Below are 17890 nucleotides of genomic sequence, written 5' to 3'. Positions count from 1 at the left end.
TCAGAAGTTCCAGACCAGCCCGGCCAACATGGCGAAACCCCATCTCTACCAAAAATACAAAAATTAGCCAGGTGTGGCGGTGTGTGACTGTAATCCCAGCTACTCGGGAGGCTGAGACACGAGGAGCACTTGAACCCAGGAGGCAGAGGTTGCAGTGAGCTGAGATCGTGCCACTGTGCTTCAGCCTGGGCGACAGAGTGAGACTCCGTCTCAAAAAAATAAAATAAAAAATAAAGAGAAAGGGATTTGAATAGACACTTCTCCAAAGAAGATATACAAATGGCCAACAAGCACAAACATGTAAAGAAGCTCAATGTCATTCGTCATTAGTGAAATGCAAATCAAAATCACAATGAGATGCCACTTCACACCCACTAGGATGGCCTTAATCCAAAAAAACAAACAAAAAAAGAAAACCACAAAAAATAGTGTTGGCAGGGAAGTAGAGAAACTGGAACCCTGCAATCCTGCCCACTGGTGGTGGGAATGTAAAAATGATACGGCACTGTGGAAAAGTTTGGTAGTTTCTTAGTAAGTTACACACAGTTGTACCATATGACCCTGTAATTCCAGTCCTAGGTGTATAATCAAAAGAACTAGAAACAAGTGTTCAAACAAGTATTTCTATATAAATGTTCCTAGCAGCACTATTCACAAAAGTCAAAAGGCAAAACCAACCCAAATGTCCATCAACAGATAAATGAATAAACAAAATGTTATATATTCATACAATGAAATCTTTTTCAGCCATAAAAATAAAGTACTGATATATACCAAATGAAATAACCCAGACACAAAGGCCACAAATGGGATGATTCCATTTATATGAAATATCCAGGATATGCAAATCCATAGACAGAGAAAGCAGATTTGTGACTATCAGGGGCTGGAGAGCAGGGTGAGTAAGGACTGATGGCTAAATGGGGTGTATTTATAGTGATGAAAAAGTTCTACAACTAGACAGTGGTGATGACTCTAGAAAATTGTGAATATACTTAATACCGCTGAATTGCGATGTTAAAACGCTACATTTTCTGCTATTTGTGTCTTACCATAATTTACAAAAAGCTTAAAAAAAAAAAAAAAAAGAAATCAAAGCAAAATCTTGACGTTTTCCCAAAGGCTCTCAAGCCGGTGCAGACCTACCAATCAGGCGCAGTGCCATCTGAGCGAGGGCCAGCGTGCTGGAATTGAGCAGGAGGTCGACGTTGTTTGTGCCGTGCTGCAGGGTGAGCATGCTGAGCATCACCAGGAGGAAGCGGGCTTGCGGGATGGTCCCCAGGCTCGGTCCTGACACGTTCTCATTGGTGATGGTTTGCAGGGGAACCGGCTGGATACCTAATAAGCATTGACACCCACTGACATTTCTTGTGATGGATAGAAGAATAAACGTAACGCAGAAAGCACGGGCTATTACTTTAAACATCTGACTAATAGGCATTGACACCCACTGACATTTCTTGTGCGTGGATACAAGAATAAACGTAACGCAGAAGGCACGGGTGATTACTCTAAACTTCTGACTATTTTTCAGTGGTTTCCACAGAGTGGGCAGCTCTGTCATGCTGCACGATGGGTCTACCCCCTGTATTCTGTGCACAGGTCGTTCCATCTGTCTACAGGACTTAGCATGTTGCTCTCTGAATACACTGGTGCCCTATTCCATTCCTTCCATTTCAAATGTAAAAGTTATGTCTCACTTTTCCTCCACAAAACCAATCCAATCAACTCTCTGTAGATGCTCAAACTATACAGAAAATAAATATTAATATAGGACACAGACACTTTAGGATATGTGGTGATACACATAAAAATGTAAAAATGTAAAAATGTTATACTAGAGTACTTCAACATTGTGTCTCCTGCTAAATTTTAAAGTTTTGTTTAAAATCTGAGAAAGCTGACAGCAGCATAGATTATACAAGTACAAAGTACAAACACAGTCTTCTCAAAAGCAAAAATTGGCATTTGCAAGTTTCCACAACATATAATTAAAGGCAAACTATAAAATAACATTGATGCAACTGTTGACTCACCAAACTCTTTAAATTTGGCACTGGCATCCATCAAAACATTTCGAATGTTCTGAACAGCCCAAGCATACAGCTTGCCAAAGGTGACTTCCAGCAGCATCCGATTAAAAGGTGGGATCAAATCAACATCCTTTAAACAATCAGTAAGAGGTTCCCTTTCAAATAAAGATAAAGAATTTGACTCGGGACACTGCCAGACTTCTAACTGTTACAGAACAACATTTTGTTGCCACAGCTTCCTTAATTAAGAAAAAAATATGCTAACGTTTTACCCTATATCGATCCCCTCAGGAATAAGTCTTTGCCATCCACAAAACATCACGTACTGCACAGATAGAAGTAAGAAATTCTTGCTCACCAGTTTTAAAATTGTATCTATCCCTTCCAGGCGAATCTCTGCTCTCTCCAACTGCAAAATATCAATGCATACAGTTAAGTGTTATGTATATTACCCAATGCAGACATGCATTTCTCATCAAATGTTACCTGTTTTAGTAGACACTTTCTCATTTTTTCCACATCCACCGGTTCCGCCTTAAGGGCAAATTCAGCAATTGTACTGAGGAGTGGAGACTGCGGATAAAGACCCTGCACATTCTGCTTCAACCACTTGTATTTGTGAACACCTGTAACAGTACTCAACAGCAGCTGCCATTTGTCCTAACAAAGGAAAACCATTTTCATCATTTGTCTACCCTATTTAATATTAAACTGTGCTCTAAAAGTTATTCAAGTAAAATATAAATAATGCTCATAGGTTTAAATTGGTTAAAATGTTAAATTTAGTCATTAATACATGGTTTTAAAACTATGCTATAAATATAAGTGAATTTATAATCTCTATACTAATATATGTTGGAAAAGGCTAGCTTGGCATACAAAGTTAAGTTATGGTTCATTTTAATGGCCACAGGGCCCAGCACTGTTTCTGGAACAAAGAATATATTTAAGGAAGGAATGGTGAATAATTAATGATATAATCTAGTACCAAAAATAAAAGGAAACCCTTCTCCAGCTACAGCTCTGACCAAGACATCATAAGTCAAGTTCATGAAGCATCACTGGGGCCATATTTCTAACAATCGCCCGTCCCTCCCTCTGGATGCTCAGGTACAGAGGTACGAGACTGTGGATTCCTTTGCTATGTGCTATGATTCTATTCAGCCAACCTCAGAATCACAGAAAATACTGCACCTTGGGTGATTTAATTGCAATGGGTCTCTTGTCCACATTTATTGGACTGTGAGGCAAAATGCAAGTTTCTTCTAAATCACTCCATTTCCAATTTTTTCTTCATCATCTATAGATTCTGGCTTCTTAGGAACTGTGTTTTAAAACATCATTCACTATAAAAATCATATACTTAAATATTAATTTTAAATTAAGAAATACTTAGATTTACATGAAGGACAAATATTTCATTCAAATAAACATCTGAACAACATTATAAATTGCAATGCTCAACAACAAGAGTGAAATGATCACCCTGGCAGAACAAAAAGACAAAGTGAGAGTGCGACGAGGGGAGAAGCCCCGAAGCAGGGGAAGCCCGGCAGCCAGCAAGCTCTTCCTCAAGTGCCAGAGAGTGAACATTTGAGTCTTTCAGGCCATACAGTCTGTTGCAAATACTCAACTCTGCTGCTGCAGCACAAAAAGTAACCACAGATAAAGCAATAGGTGTGGCCGTGCTCCCGTAAAACTCTATTTATGGTGCTACAATTTTAGCTTCATGTAGTTTTCATGTGTCAAAAATAATATACTTCTTTTAATTGTTAAAAAACGATTTCAAACTGGAAAAAAAAAAAAAAGGTCTTAGTCCATGGGCAACACAAAGCAAGCAAGAGGTGGAATTTGGCCCACAGTTCCTGGCTTGTCCGCCCTGGTCCAGTTCAGTGGTTCTGTTAGTGTGTAACTGAATCAATTGAATTCACTGTGATATGTGGAATTTCCTCCCTATATTTTATCTCTTTTAAAATTTTTGGTCTAAATCTCCTCAGCATATAATATAAAAAATAAGCAACATGATAATACACCTGGGCAGTAAAGAGCTAACATAGCAGGCCGGGGTTGCTCAGACCCTGCAAATTCCCAAGGAAGGTCTGTCCCTTCATGATTGGTCCTTCTTCTAGGAGCTGAGCTCTGAGCCCTTGGAACACCCTGCCTGATAAGTTTTTTGGTATACCTGACACCCAGGACCTTGTGGCAGTGGTCTGGCCAGGTAGTTTATGCTAATGATGTGACTTGCGAGGGACCACTTGTTTTTGCACTGGGGCACTGGAGTCTGAGTAATTGAGGTCAGTCACATGGGCACTGCCTGCATATGTGACTGGCCCCCAACAAAAACTCTAGACTCGAGGCTCAGGTGCGCTGGCCCGGTTAACATTTCTTCACACATGATGTGACACACTTGCTGGGAGAGCTAAGCACATCCACGTGACGCCACTGGGGAGAGACACCAAAGCTTGTGCCTAGTTTCCTCTGGACTTCCCTCCATGCACCCTTCCCTTTGCTAATTTTAATCTGTATCCTTTTCGCGGTAAAAAAACACAGCTGTGAGTATAACAGCTCTTCTGAGTCGTTTTAGTGAATCATCAAGCCTGAGAGAAGGCTCGGGGATCCCTGACACAGCAACAGGAATATTAATCACTTAATCTTTTCAAGTTACTTAATTTCCAAAAAAAAGAAAACCAGCTTGAAACAGCACACAATAAATCTATAAACCCACAAGAAACTCTAAAAGTGACAGTGTGGGCTCAGCACCCACGGATATGAGATGGCAAATGGTGGAGTCTCTCTCCCTCATGCTGAGACAGCCTGTCTCCTGGGCCCGGGCTGAGTTCCTGCGTGCCTGGGTTAAAGGAATCACAGAAGTGTGACTGCTGTTACTTCCTGATCCAGAGCACCCCTCGGATTCAGACAGGCTGTTATGGTGTAGGGTTTGTTCAGGAACAATCAAATTAGGATGGCTTCTATCACACTTTAGTCTTTCATAAGCTTATTGTTCAAAACACCCATCAGAAACTCAGTAATTAATACTGTTCAATAAGCAGGTTTGTGAGTAAATCAGTATAAGTCTTAAGAATATGATCAGAGGCCAGGCGCGGTGGCTCACGCCTGTAATCCCAGCACTTTGGGAAGCCGAGGCAGGCAGATCACGAGGTCAGGAGATCAAGACCATCTTGGCCAACATGGTGAAACCCCGTCTCTACTAAAATACAAAAATTAGCCAGGCGTGGTGGCACGTGCCTGTAACCCCAGCTACTTGGAAGGCTGAGGCAGGGGAATCGTTTGAACCTGTGAGGCGGAGGTTGCAGTGAGCTGAGATCGCGCCACTGCACTTCAGCCTGGCGATAGAGCAAGACTCCGTCTCAAAGAAAAAAAAAAGGATATAATCAGAAATTTCTGTAGTTTATTTATAATCACAAGTGACTAAATTCTAAGCATTTTTATTCAAATTTGGATTTAATGCAAAAAGATTTTTCTGTACCCTTACACAGCTACTTCCAGGAAAATGTCAGTAACTCTTTTAGCTTCCCTTTATAATTCTCCATGTATCAGAATACTCAATATTTCCAAACAAAAAACATGTCTTTAGAAGAACGGCAATAAGTTTAAATGTTCCCATTACATCTCATTACCAGGATAACTAATAAAATAAAAACACTTCCTTGTTCCCATCAATTTAGTAAAGATTATTTACATTTTCAACATCAATTTACTAGTAATCAAATCATACCACACTCAATTCCTAAACTGCCTCATTGTCTGATTGCTTGGAAAAATAAGCGAGATTTCTGTGCCCAAGTAACAGCAGATACCACATAAACCCACATGCCCAATAAAGCAGGCAGCAACCACACAGCCCAACTGCAGAAAAACTAAAGCACAGATACGTGATTTGGCTAGAATATTCCTTAGGAATCAGTTTCCAAAGTGACTGTACACCACGCTTCAGAAAGTATAATGAATTGTTACATGCACAAAGAACACACTGGGCAACAAAACTATGACAAGTATTCGATGACAAGTATTAGTGGACTGTGACCACACATGTAGAGGAAATGAAATTTATTCTAACAAAAATCTGAAAAAAGCAAGAGTTCAACTTTTCCAGTCACAGAAGATATTTACAGCAAAGTTAATTCTCCCCTTCATAAAATGCTTTAAGCCCTGCCCTAACGGCATTTAATACATTTTATTACTTGTGGATACCTAGAAAGCTAATCCCAATATATAAATTCTATGTGTTCGTGAATACATAGTAAGGACAAATTTCTATTGTAAAGAATTACACCTGTACATAGTTCTTCCCAAAAAATACATACCTCAAGATAATAAGCCATTCCAAATTTCTACATAAGACCAAAGTTTAACCTCTTTTCTTGTGGAACACTGTCTATATTTCTCACAATTGATCATTTAAAAAACAATCTTTCAAGACCAGTACATCACAGATCTCAACAAGAATAAATGTAAATTCATTTATGACAAAACTTCTAAAGGATCTTTATATTTATCTCTAATGCCCCCCAAAAGACTCAGATATCAGTACTTCTAGATCCAAATATTCCTATCACAAACACACAGAGGGTATCCCCTGCTATCCTCTGCATCACTCAAGGCATACAGCCTCACCTCCAAATATTGGCCAACACAAAACGCGTGCATGGATTCCCGAGTGTCTTCAAACTGCAAAGCAGCTTCCAAAGCTACCACTGGGTCTTCTCCTGCAAACTGAGCTGAAACAAAAAGGGAAAAAGCAACGTGAGTTCAATTCAGCTTGCCTGGAGAGCTATAGGAGAAATAGTGAGTAGGAAATAAGTTAGGTGCTTAACTCAAAAGTGAGGGTTACCAGAGTATAATGACCTCCCACTGTCTCCCAGGGTTGCCTGGGCCGACTCAGAACTTGAAATGAGTTCCAAGTATTAAAACAAAAATGCATAATGAGAGGAAATTCTTCAAATGTGCTCAATTTGTTGATAAGACAGACACCAAAGCCACCGATACATTAAAGTATGCGGGGGCTGGCACAAAACTAAAGAAATCATTTATAAGCCAAATACTCTGCTTAGAATGATACAGGCTGTAACTTTTAACCAGGAAATAAGAAGTGTAATCTTACCAAGAATACTATTTCCTGTTAACGACTGTGTCTGGAAGTCCTTTATATCATATACTTTCCCGTCAATCACAGTCCAGAAACCTCCATCTTTATTATGGTTCTCCAAATCAGCTTTGCGTATAAGTGTCACTTCCTCATTATTTCTACAGTTCTGACCTGTAAAAAATGACTCTGTATATACAGAAACCAGAATCAGTCCATCCATCAATCAACAGGTAAAATGAAAAAAACTGTGTGAAAGAACTACAGCAGAAATAAAAAAATCCACAATCACAATGGGAGAAATACATATCTAGCTCTGAAACTAATACCACACATACAAATTCTATTAAATATAGAATGCTTTAAAAAAAAATCTAGGCAGCACGAATATCAAATCGGGCCATGCCAGGCCACAGAGCAAATCTCAACAGATTTCAAAGAAATAAAGTTACAGAGCATGTGTGCTGACTACAATGCAGTTAAATTAGAAATAGGTTTTCAAAAATTCATTCAAAATAAAATAAAAATGACTGTATATACAGAAAATAAAAATATTCATCCACATATTTGAAAATTATAAAATACACTCATAAGTAACCCAAAATTCTAAGAAAAAATGACTATGAAAATTAGAAAATGTGTTCAATTAATAATCAAAATACTGCAGATCAAAATTGGTGACATACAACTAAATGCATGCTTGAGGGCATTTCTGCCTTTAAATGTGTATATTAGAGGGAAAAAGCTAAAAAAGAAAAGAAACACCAAATCAATAAAAGTCTATTAGTTCATAAAAATACTCAAAAAAAGAAAACCTGAGTGGTGGTCACCTATGCAAGTGCTAGGATACCAACTCAATATTACGAAAAATAGTTAAAGGGAGGTGGCAGTTCAAGAAGTCAAGCTTAGACTATGTCCTTCCTGTACACATTGTACCTCCTGCTAACCAGACAGCAGAGGGCAAGGTTGGTGGGGATTTTATAGAGGACACGCAACACATGAATTCCCTGGTCTAGTTCACAGAACTAAAGCGGGAGCCACCCAGCACTACAGGCCTCCTGAGCCAACAGAAAGCATGCAGCATGACTCCAGACATAACACCGCCCTAATGAGCCTGAATTCAAATCCAACCAAACCTCTAGATCTAACCAGCAGATTAATGGAACTAACAGAAGAACATGTTGGTCTAGAATAAGAGAAAGCAATCAACCAAATTCAGAAAATGTGAAGTTCTCCAAAATAACCAACCTGCTTCTTTGAAAAAGAAAATGGTATGATCAGAGACAGGGAGAGGAGGGCCTGGAGCCATGCTGTTTGGGGAAAGAGACTGGAAGCATATATTAAGCAATGCCAATATGCAGAACATGCTCAGGTCCTAATTCAAAATTACCATCTAAAAAAGGCATTTTTGAGATAGTCCAGGAAAATGTAACATGGACTGCAGGTTAGATTAAGGAATCACTGTTAATCTTATAAAACAGGATAATGATATTGTAGGGTTTTTTTTTTAAATCCTTATCATTAAGAGGTAAAATGCCTTAAAATATTTTAAAGACAGAGTTATGCTTTAAAATAATCCAATCAGGCAGGTGCGGTGGCTCACACCTGTAATCCCAGCACTTTGGGAGGCCGAGGCGGGCAGATCATGAAGTCAGCAGATCGAGACCATCCTGGCTAACACAGTGAAACCCCATCTCGTACCACACCGTATTACCTCATTTAACAGATATGATGAAGCAACTGAACAGGCTATTTTTCCATTTCCATTGCATTTCAACAGAGCCCACTAAAAAGTAGTATAAATGGCCCTTAAATACTAATATATTTTAAAATGCTCAAACTATATCGAAGTCACCACTTTCTGCCTAAGCAGGCAAAATCTCAAAAGCCCACACACAAGGCTGGGAGGCCAGCAGCCCTATTGGTGGTGAGAGAAATCAAGACGTACAGGAGCAATCTGGTGACAACCAGCCCACACTAGATGCATCCCCACCTGTGCATGTGCACAGGCACACAGGCGTGCACACATGGAGGACACATGTCCCAGGTCAGGCCTTGCAGAACTATTTGTGTTTTTTGTTTTTGTTGTTTTTGTTTGAGATGGAGTTTCACTTTCGTTGCCCAGCCTGGAGTGCAGTGGCACGATCTCGGCTCACTGCAACCTCTGCCTCCCAGGTTCAAGCGATTCTCCTGCCTCACCCTCCCGAGTAGCTGGGATTACAGGCATGTGCCACCATGCCCCGCTAACTTTTGTATTTTTTAGTAGAGACGGGGTTTCTCCAAGTTGGCCCGGCTGATCTCAAACTCCCAACCTCAGGTGATCCACCCACCTTGGCCTCCCAAAGTGCTGGGATTACAGGCGTGAGCCACCACACCCGACCCTCAGCACTATTTGTATAGCAACACTGTGGCAATAAGCCCAAGTGTCCACCAATAAGAGACTCACTAAAGAAAGACACATAAAAGACACATCCACACACTGAAGACTAAGCTGCTTTATAAACACAAAGAGCGACACTCTGATAAAATACTCCAATATATATGGTTAGTAAAAAAAAAAACAAGCAACAGAAGTAATGCAACATGCTACCACTAGCGTACTCATTCCAGAGAACAAGGAGGTTACAGAGGAGACTGAAAAGTCAGAGGCAGCAGGTGGGAAATGGGTGGAAGGCGTGGGCGGGGAAGCGACAGTGTGTCTCTGCCTAGGTTTGATTTTTGAACCACGTGACTGTATTCCTTTTTTTTTTAATGACTGTAAAACAAAATAAATGCTCTTCATACTAGAAATAAAATGTTAGCAAAATCTGCATTCAAAACTAGGATTACTGTTCTACACTGACAAAGTTCACTACCATTAGCAAAAGCTGTTTTCTCATTGACATAATGAGATACAACAGCGTGCATGAGGTCCTCAGCAGGCCTGCACCCTACAGGTGCTCCACACGTGCAAATCACTACTATTACCATTACTATTACATAACAGATATAATATATAATTATACTGTCACTGCTATAACCAGCATTACATACTAACACAGCCCACATTCAGAGTATAAAGAAGGCTGTGGAACCCCCTGCAGAAGGTGGGAGGGCCTGGGACTGTGGATAAAGGGGAGCTCTTTGGGACTGTGCCACCTGAACCTGGAACCTGGGCCCCCAGGTTGGGTCCCCAGGCCTGTGTGCCTCAGCTTGCTCATCATTCACTCTCAACACGGATAACACCTTCAACTGCAAACATGTTTAAAAAGCACAGGCCAGCTCCCCCTACCAATACCAGAAAAAGCAAGTCTCCACACAGGCCCAGGATGAGAACCTACAAGTGGTACTAGCTACAAAACACATGGAGAACAGGGTTCTTGCACACACACCTTATGAGATGTTGGAGAGCTATACGGCAAAGGCATCTACAGGGTGTAGCCAGACGGTCTAAAAGGGCCGTGACAACAACCGCCATTTGTTGCAGATCAATGGCAAGCTCATTGTCTTGTGGAAGGGTGAGGTACCTCAGGAAACTCTCACTGGGGCTCAGAGGGCCAGACAAAAGCTAGAAAGGAAAAGTAAACAAACATTCAGAAATGGTGGGAAAAATTAAAGTAACACAGTTAGCCTTTACCCACTCTTTATATGTTGGTATTGACTCATTTGACCCATCAAATGACAATGCTGATGATATAGTTATACTATACAGCTACGTATTTGTGCAGCATATAAACTGTGTAAATGTCTAAATTTGCGGTATACATGTACACAACATTGACTGTGCGTGTATACATTTATGATACCACAGGTAAGTTGAATCCACACAGATTACTAACATGAGCAAACCACCCTACAGGCCTAGGAGCCCTGGAGAAAGGCAGAAGCACCTCTGTGGGAACCCAGCACAGCATCTCAAGCTGGCCTCGAAATCTAAAACCAAAACCTTTATTTTAATCTAAACATTGCCCACTCTGGAGAACGCCGACTTTCATTTGCAAATTAAATCATAGTTCTAATTCTTCTAAAGGCAGAAGAGTCCTATTATCATTAGCTTAAAGACTGCCAAATAATAGAAAAATTAAACCAAAGCATGATATTGAAATGCCTAAGACTTTCCCAAAAAGATGCAAAATCCAACTTGTACTTGACCTGTAAAGACCAGCAGTCCTGGAGGTTTACGCCCAGGGCCCCACACGCCTGCTCCTCCCCCAGCTCGGCGTCCACACCTGTTAAGGGGGGAGCTGGTACTAAACAGAGTGATAGCTCAGGTGACATGCCCTGCACAGAGCCCAGTACATAGGAAGGACCAACAAAGCAGGCCGCTCTTTTCGTCATTCTTTTCTGGTATTGATTTAAAAGTGCGTGTTTCAAGCTTGGTTCTGTGCTGACAAGGAAGTCGGCGCTCACTGATCCGAGTCTTCTCCACAAACAAGTGACCTCCTATACCTGTCTAACCTGACTCACTGCTGTTACCACCAAACACACACATGCCAGAGAAAAACACTGCCGCGGACACACACGCTGGTCTTGCGTGAAAAATAAGTAGACTCAAGTGCCACCTACACACAAAGTTCCATCATGACACTCACGTACATGTCGCCATTGGAGTGAGGCATATCCTTCCTGCAAATGATGCTCTGGAACCTTTGCAGCAAGGGCAAAAGTGGGGCACTGGTGCCCTGGGCAGAACGCTCATTGTCAGTCTCCTGTGCCCCGCTGTCCCACAGCTGAAGCAACAACAGGATGGCAGACAACATTTGGCTAAAGGAGAAAACATATTTATTCCTTGTAAAAACAGATTAACTTCTTTTCTTCATGGTTGATCAAAAATAAAAGCAAACAGCTAGATAGAAGTGAAGCAATACTTGGGATATTAAAGGAAATGAAAGTAAAGCCGTGGTAATTAAATCACTGAATTGACACCGAGACTTTAGCATAAGACATTGCCTTCTGCTGATAGGAAAGACCAGTCAAGAAGCTCAAAGAGCACGTTTACATGGAACTTCTAGGATCTTAAATTCATGGAATAAAAATAATTAAATGAGAAAAACTGAAAGAAAAAAAAAGAACAGTTCCCAGGCTAGAAAACTGAGCATAAAAGAGGAAGAGAAGAAAAGGTAAAGAGAGAGCGAGCTCTGGGACATGGTTCTCTGGTTACAGAGCACCACATCTGCTGCAGTCACACACGATTTAGTGAAATGCACACAACGCAACAGGTATTTGGACACAGAGGTGCTTCCCCAAAGCATTTCCAGTCTGCGGCAGCCCTCACCTCAACGTGCCTCTCTGCACAGCCAGCTCCAGCAGGATGGCCAGGGCCAAGTGCTGGTCCTGCAGGGGGATGCTTCTGGCCCTTTCGTGCCTGATGTTCCATGAACATCCCTGAAATGAAAGCAGTGGATGCAGGAACAAAGCGACCTCCAGAAAGACAGTATGCTTACAATCACACTTAACATGTTTACTACACACTCCCTCCCAAGGAAGGATATATTTTTAATATTTAGAATCAAGTTTCTGAGACTTGCTACTCAAATTTTTCAGAGATTTTTAAAGTATACAATTAACTTACAGAAATGTATTTTATTTAAAGTGTTCATTCAGATACTATATTACAGTAGATGACATACTCCAAGTGTGTGAAGCATGAAATAATTTATCTCATTATCCAAAACATAAGCAGAAGAATAGCTATCTTTTCCAGTTTCAATGATGTGTAAGACTATACCAGTATCAACCTCCTCCTACAGAATTAGAGAACCAATTTCTAAAACCACCTGAGGATCTGGAGGCAAAATGTCTACACTAATTTCTATCTCTGATCAAAGATTACCTGGTTGCTTACTCCATACCCAGCTCTCCAGAATTGACTTGGCCCTATATACAGGTGCAGGAGTTTCATCTTTTTTCTCTTTGTCATCCAGATCTTCTTTCTTTGTTCCACTTGATTCGACACTATCATCTGCAGAATTAAAATTTTTTTAATCTGTAATCGCTTTTCAGAATGCCATACCATTAGTCTCTGCAAATGTCCCTCCCCGAAAAGTTACAACACACATCATTAACTGAATGTTTGACAACTTAAAAATAAAATACATCAATCATACCTCTAACAGATCCAGTATAATTTTCATAAACAAACCAATATATCAGCCAGGAGTGGTGGCTTACGCCTGTGATCCCAGCACTCTAAGAGGCCGAGGCGGGTGGATCACGAGGTCAGAAGATGGAGACCATGTTGGTTAACACGATGAAACCCTGTCTCTACTAAAAATACAAAAAAATGGCCAGGTATGATGGTGGACGCCTATAGTTCCAGCTACTCGGGAGGCTGAGGCAGGACCATGGCGTGAACCTGGGAGGCAGAGCTTGCAGTGAGCTGAGATGGCACCACTGCACTCCAGCCTGGGCAACAGAGCAAGACTCCATCTGGGAAAAAAAAAAAAAAAAAAGAAACCAATATATCAAATTATTTAAAGTGTGTCTTCCAAAATGATATTTCATTAACTTCCTAGTAGATTTCACAACTGAGAAACTTAGTTTTTGATATTTACCTACTTCAATTTCACACCAATTGCTTTTATCCAGTGAGTCCCAGTGCTTGCGTACCCATGGGAAAATGGAGGGTGTAGAAAAGGAGTACAATTCAAAAATCTTTTAACTCTTTACAAGGCCCTACTCCACTGCCAACTGGGAAGCACTGCTATGCAGGGGCACTGTCACTGATAGCATCATTCAAGAGCACTGGGACAAAAAGGAAAAGCTGAGAAAAATGACTTTAGGCCACTGAATGTAAAGTTTCAGTCAAAAACAACTGTCATAAAACTCCTTACATAGTAAGCGAAGAGAAGAGAGAAATAACCTTAACCTTGAAGTCTAAACACCTTCCATCACAGAAGGCTGTGACTAAACATCTAAACAACATAATTAGAAAAATGTATCTCAGTCGGTGAAAGACATGATATCCCATCCAGATTACAAATAATGAGTATCTAAAAATCTCTAAGGAAACAGTTCCTCTGTTTACAACATTTCTGACACCAAATGTATGGAATTTTGCACCAAGCAATTCTCCAGTTCTCTGCGACACCCAGCTGTGTGTCCCACAGTGCAATTCAATTCTGAAACTAACTACCTAGAATTAGCACAGACCCCACAGGTTAATAACAGCAGAGAAAAGGTGAATGCTGAAAAAAATATCCAAAGAACTAATGGCTGAAAACTTCCTAGGTTCGGCAAATGACATAAACCTAGGCAGATTGAAGAATCTGTGCAAAGCCCACACAAGATAAATCCTAAAGGAAGCCATGACGAGGCACATCATAATCAGCTGCTAAACACTAAGGACAAAACCTTTTGAAAAGTGCCACAGAAAGTAGATATAGAAGAATGTCTTTTGTGGCCTGAAATTAAGACCAAATATTATGTGCTGCCTTGAGATCGGTAAAATCAAGAAGGCCTCAATAGCCTAACCACAAGGTCTCCCTGGAGCTCTGCTCTCAGGTATAAGATCCCAAAGCCAAACAACCTCCTTATCATTGGAGACCCGACCCCAGCCTGCTCATCCCTGCCGGCCCAGAGATATTCAAACAAGCCAATCACATCACCCTCCTGTTACTACAAAATATGTCTCCCACAGCCCCTGGTGGTTCACTCTGTTCCCAAGTGCAGCCCCCATGTGGCATGCGGTCTCCCCCACCCCCAGGGCTGTGAGCATGTGTGACTAATAAACTGCTATTACATCTGTGCAGTGTCGGTGTCCTATGTTCAGCCATCCCATATCCCTAGGGCAGGCATCTTCTAGGGTTATAAACAGAACTTTAATCAACCTCTCCTTGGTTATTTCACTGGTTCCATGATACAGCTTTTTCTGTGCAAAAGATCTGAACAGGAACTTCACAGAGGATACAAGAGTGGCAAAGAAGAACATGATATTCAGCATCGTTAGCCATTACGGAAGTGCAATTAAAACCGCAATGAGATCCCACTAGACTTGTTAGAATGGCTCAATTGAAAAACACTGGTAACATCAAGTGCTAACAAAGACACAGAGCAACAGAAACGTGACAGATTGCCAGTGGGAATGCAAGCTAAAACAGCCTCCAGTTTACCAAGGTAGACACCTCATGTCACAGAATACAGAGTAGAACCCAGCCAGGAACACAGCTCAGGTGAGAACACAGGTGCTGGCTCTAAATGCCACACTCTGCCCTATGTGTGTGTGTGTGTGTGTGTGTTGTGTGTGTGTGGTCACTAACCACAGCCCACTGGCCAAACCCAGCCCACAGCCTCTTTGTGTATGGTCTGAATGCAGAGAAAGTATTTTACTTTTGTTGTTGTTTTGAGACAGAGTCTTGGCTCACCACAACCTCTGCCTCCCAGGTTCAAGCGATTCTCCCAGGTTCAAGTGATTCTCGTGCCTCAGCCTCCGAGGAGCTGGGATTACAGGCATGCATCACCATGCCCGGCTAATTTTTTGTTTTTAGTAGAGATGGGGTTTCACCATGTTGGCCAGGCTGGTCTTGAACTCCTGACCTCAGGTGATCCGCCTGCCTCGGCCTCTAAAAGTGCTGGGATTACAGGTGTGAGCCACCATGCCCGGCCACCGTATTTTATATTTTTTAATAATTGAAAAACAATCAAAAGGAAAACAGTGTTTTGTGACTTGCAAACATTCTGAGGACTTCATCTTTTGTGTCCATAAATAAACTTTACAGAATGAACGTCCCCTGCCCGCTGACGCAGTATTGTCTGTGGCTACTTTGGCACTACAGCTGCAAGGTCCCATGGCTATGACAGAGACCATAGGGTCCATTGAGACCTTAAAATATTTACTATCTGGCCCTTTAGAGAAAGTAGGCCACCCCTACCCTACATCTGGCTATAAATTTTACACATTTGACAAATTCTGAGACCCTGTCTCAGAAAATAAGATAAAATATTCATAGTCTTAATAATGGAAAACAAAAACATTTATTGAATGTCAAAACATCTCCCTAACACCCCGAATCAGTTGGGATCTACATAAAGAACAATTACGCTCTGCTTTCTAACCATGATTTTTAAAAGAACAAAGGACAAAAAAATTCATGAAATGTGAGCCAGCCATGGTGGCTCATGCCTGTAATCCCAGCGCTTTGGGAGGCCAAGGTGGGCAGATCATGAGGTCAGGAGTTCAAGACCAACCTGACCAAGATGGTGAAACTCCATCTTTATTAAAAATACAACAATTAGCTGGGCATGGTGGAGGGTGCCTATAATCCTAGCTACTCAGGAGGCTGAGGCAGAGAACTGCTTGAACCCAGGAGGCAGTGGTTGCAGTGAGCCAAAATCATGCCACTGCACTCCAGCCTGAGCGACAGAGCAAGACTCCCTCTGAAGAGGAAAAAACAAAAAAATTCATCAAATATAATGAATAAAACATATACTTTGGATTTTGCCATGTACTTAGCTTTTTTTCTTAGAGCACCTTTTAGAACTATTGTTTCACAGAAAACACTTTGGGAAATGTTTTAATTTATAAACAAATACTGGAGGGCTAGGAAGAAGAGGTTAAAACTTTTAAAAATATACAGAATGAATTACTGATACAATAAAAAAAAAAAAAGGTTGCTGATTCCTGTCTTGGAAGACACTGTCATGTGGACACTCTTAGCCTCAGCATCCACAGGTCCAGAAAGGGAAAATTTCAAGTCAGAGAGAATTCTCTATATATATACCATTTATTTGGAACATTCAGCCCTCAAGATCCCAACACCATGACCTCAGTTTCAACACAATTGTCCTTAGTCCTCATGTCACTGCTTTTGGTGCTGCCTGTTGTCAAGGCAGTGGAAGCCAGTGATGCAACTGCTCTCTCGTTAAAAGGTGTGGTTCTCAGTATTACAGGCATTTGTACTTGCTTGCGGGTATATGCACAAAAGAAAAAACTGAACAGATGTGACTTTGAAGGGCCTAATGAATGAAACCTCACTCCGAGAACCTTTGTGCTACTGAAACTAAATGTAAGCTTTGGTGTCTGAAAATTTCCAAGAATTAGTAAGTAAGAGAGTTTTACTTTCTGAGTTGACTCCATGAAATGGGAACAAATTGGTACACAAATGGATTTTGCCCAGAATCCTAGGAAATCACCACTGTTCAGTTGTAATCACTGCCTCCTAAATCAGTGAGTCTGTTCTCTGTATTTTATTAGACTTCTGTCATCTCCCAAGTTAATATTGTATTTAGATATCCAATAGTCAGCTAAAAAGGGAAACATTTATCTCTGGGAAGAAAAAAAATCATTTAGAAAAATGTATTCAGTGTATCTAATACTGAAATGGAGAAAAGACTTAATGTTAAAGGGAAAAAAAAACACTATAGACATTGACATAGAAAAGAGATTTAATGTTAAAAAAAAAAACTTTATATTAACTGAGTAACACCTCCTGATGAGAAGTGCTATATTAAATATAAACCCAATATGTTGTTTAAAAAAAAAAAAGATGAAAATCAAAAGCACTATGCAGAATGAAAGAAGCCAGACACAGAAGAACCTAACTACATGATTCCATTTATGGAGTTCTAGAACAGGCACAATTTGTCAATGCTGGAGAAACATCAGGCCAGCTATTGCCTCTGGGAAGAAGGGGCAGGACACCAGAGAACTTTCTGAGCAAGAGTCATGATAAAGATGTGGGTTACACAGGTTACATTTGTCAAAACTTGTGAAATGGTAAACTCAAAATAGATGCGTTTCATTATACATAAATTTTACCTGAAAGTCAAAAACAAA

The 17890-nt window shown here is 40.8% G+C and overlaps 1 protein-coding gene across 9 annotated transcripts in view; it reads right to left on the bottom strand.

Moving 5' to 3' along the window:
- The window catches only part of LOC129014713 (E3 ubiquitin-protein ligase HERC2-like), a 169338-nt gene that overhangs the window by 118876 nt on the left and 32572 nt on the right, over nucleotides 1-17890 (bottom strand). For 3 of the 9 annotated variants that reach the window (XR_010124073.1, XR_010124074.1, XR_008499442.2), the window contains exons 1-6: nucleotides 7156-7301; nucleotides 6669-6772; nucleotides 3228-3357; nucleotides 2392-2442; nucleotides 2037-2188; nucleotides 1147-1338 (exon numbers count right to left, since the gene is read on the bottom strand). Coding sequence is in view for 2 of the 9 variants with exons in the window: in XM_063653270.1 (XP_063509340.1) it covers nucleotides 7299-7326; nucleotides 10509-10684; nucleotides 11709-11880; nucleotides 12392-12501; nucleotides 12950-13078 (615 nt within the window). In the remaining 7 variants the exon portion in view is untranslated. Of the gene's footprint in view, nucleotides 1-1146; nucleotides 1339-2036; nucleotides 2189-2391; nucleotides 2443-3227; nucleotides 3358-4618; nucleotides 5401-6668; nucleotides 6773-7155; nucleotides 7327-10508; nucleotides 10685-11708; nucleotides 11881-12391; nucleotides 12502-12949; nucleotides 13079-13223; nucleotides 13546-17890 lie in introns of those variants that run through there. The other 6 variants (XR_010124075.1, XR_010124077.1, XR_010124076.1 and 3 more) reach the window with 4 other exon arrangements.

This window comes from Pongo pygmaeus, chromosome 16 (genome assembly GCF_028885625.2).
Source record: "Pongo pygmaeus isolate AG05252 chromosome 16, NHGRI_mPonPyg2-v2.0_pri, whole genome shotgun sequence".
Classification (NCBI taxonomy): Eukaryota; Metazoa; Chordata; class Mammalia; order Primates; family Hominidae; genus Pongo; species Pongo pygmaeus.
This window is presented reverse-complemented; position numbering and strand designations above follow the sequence as displayed.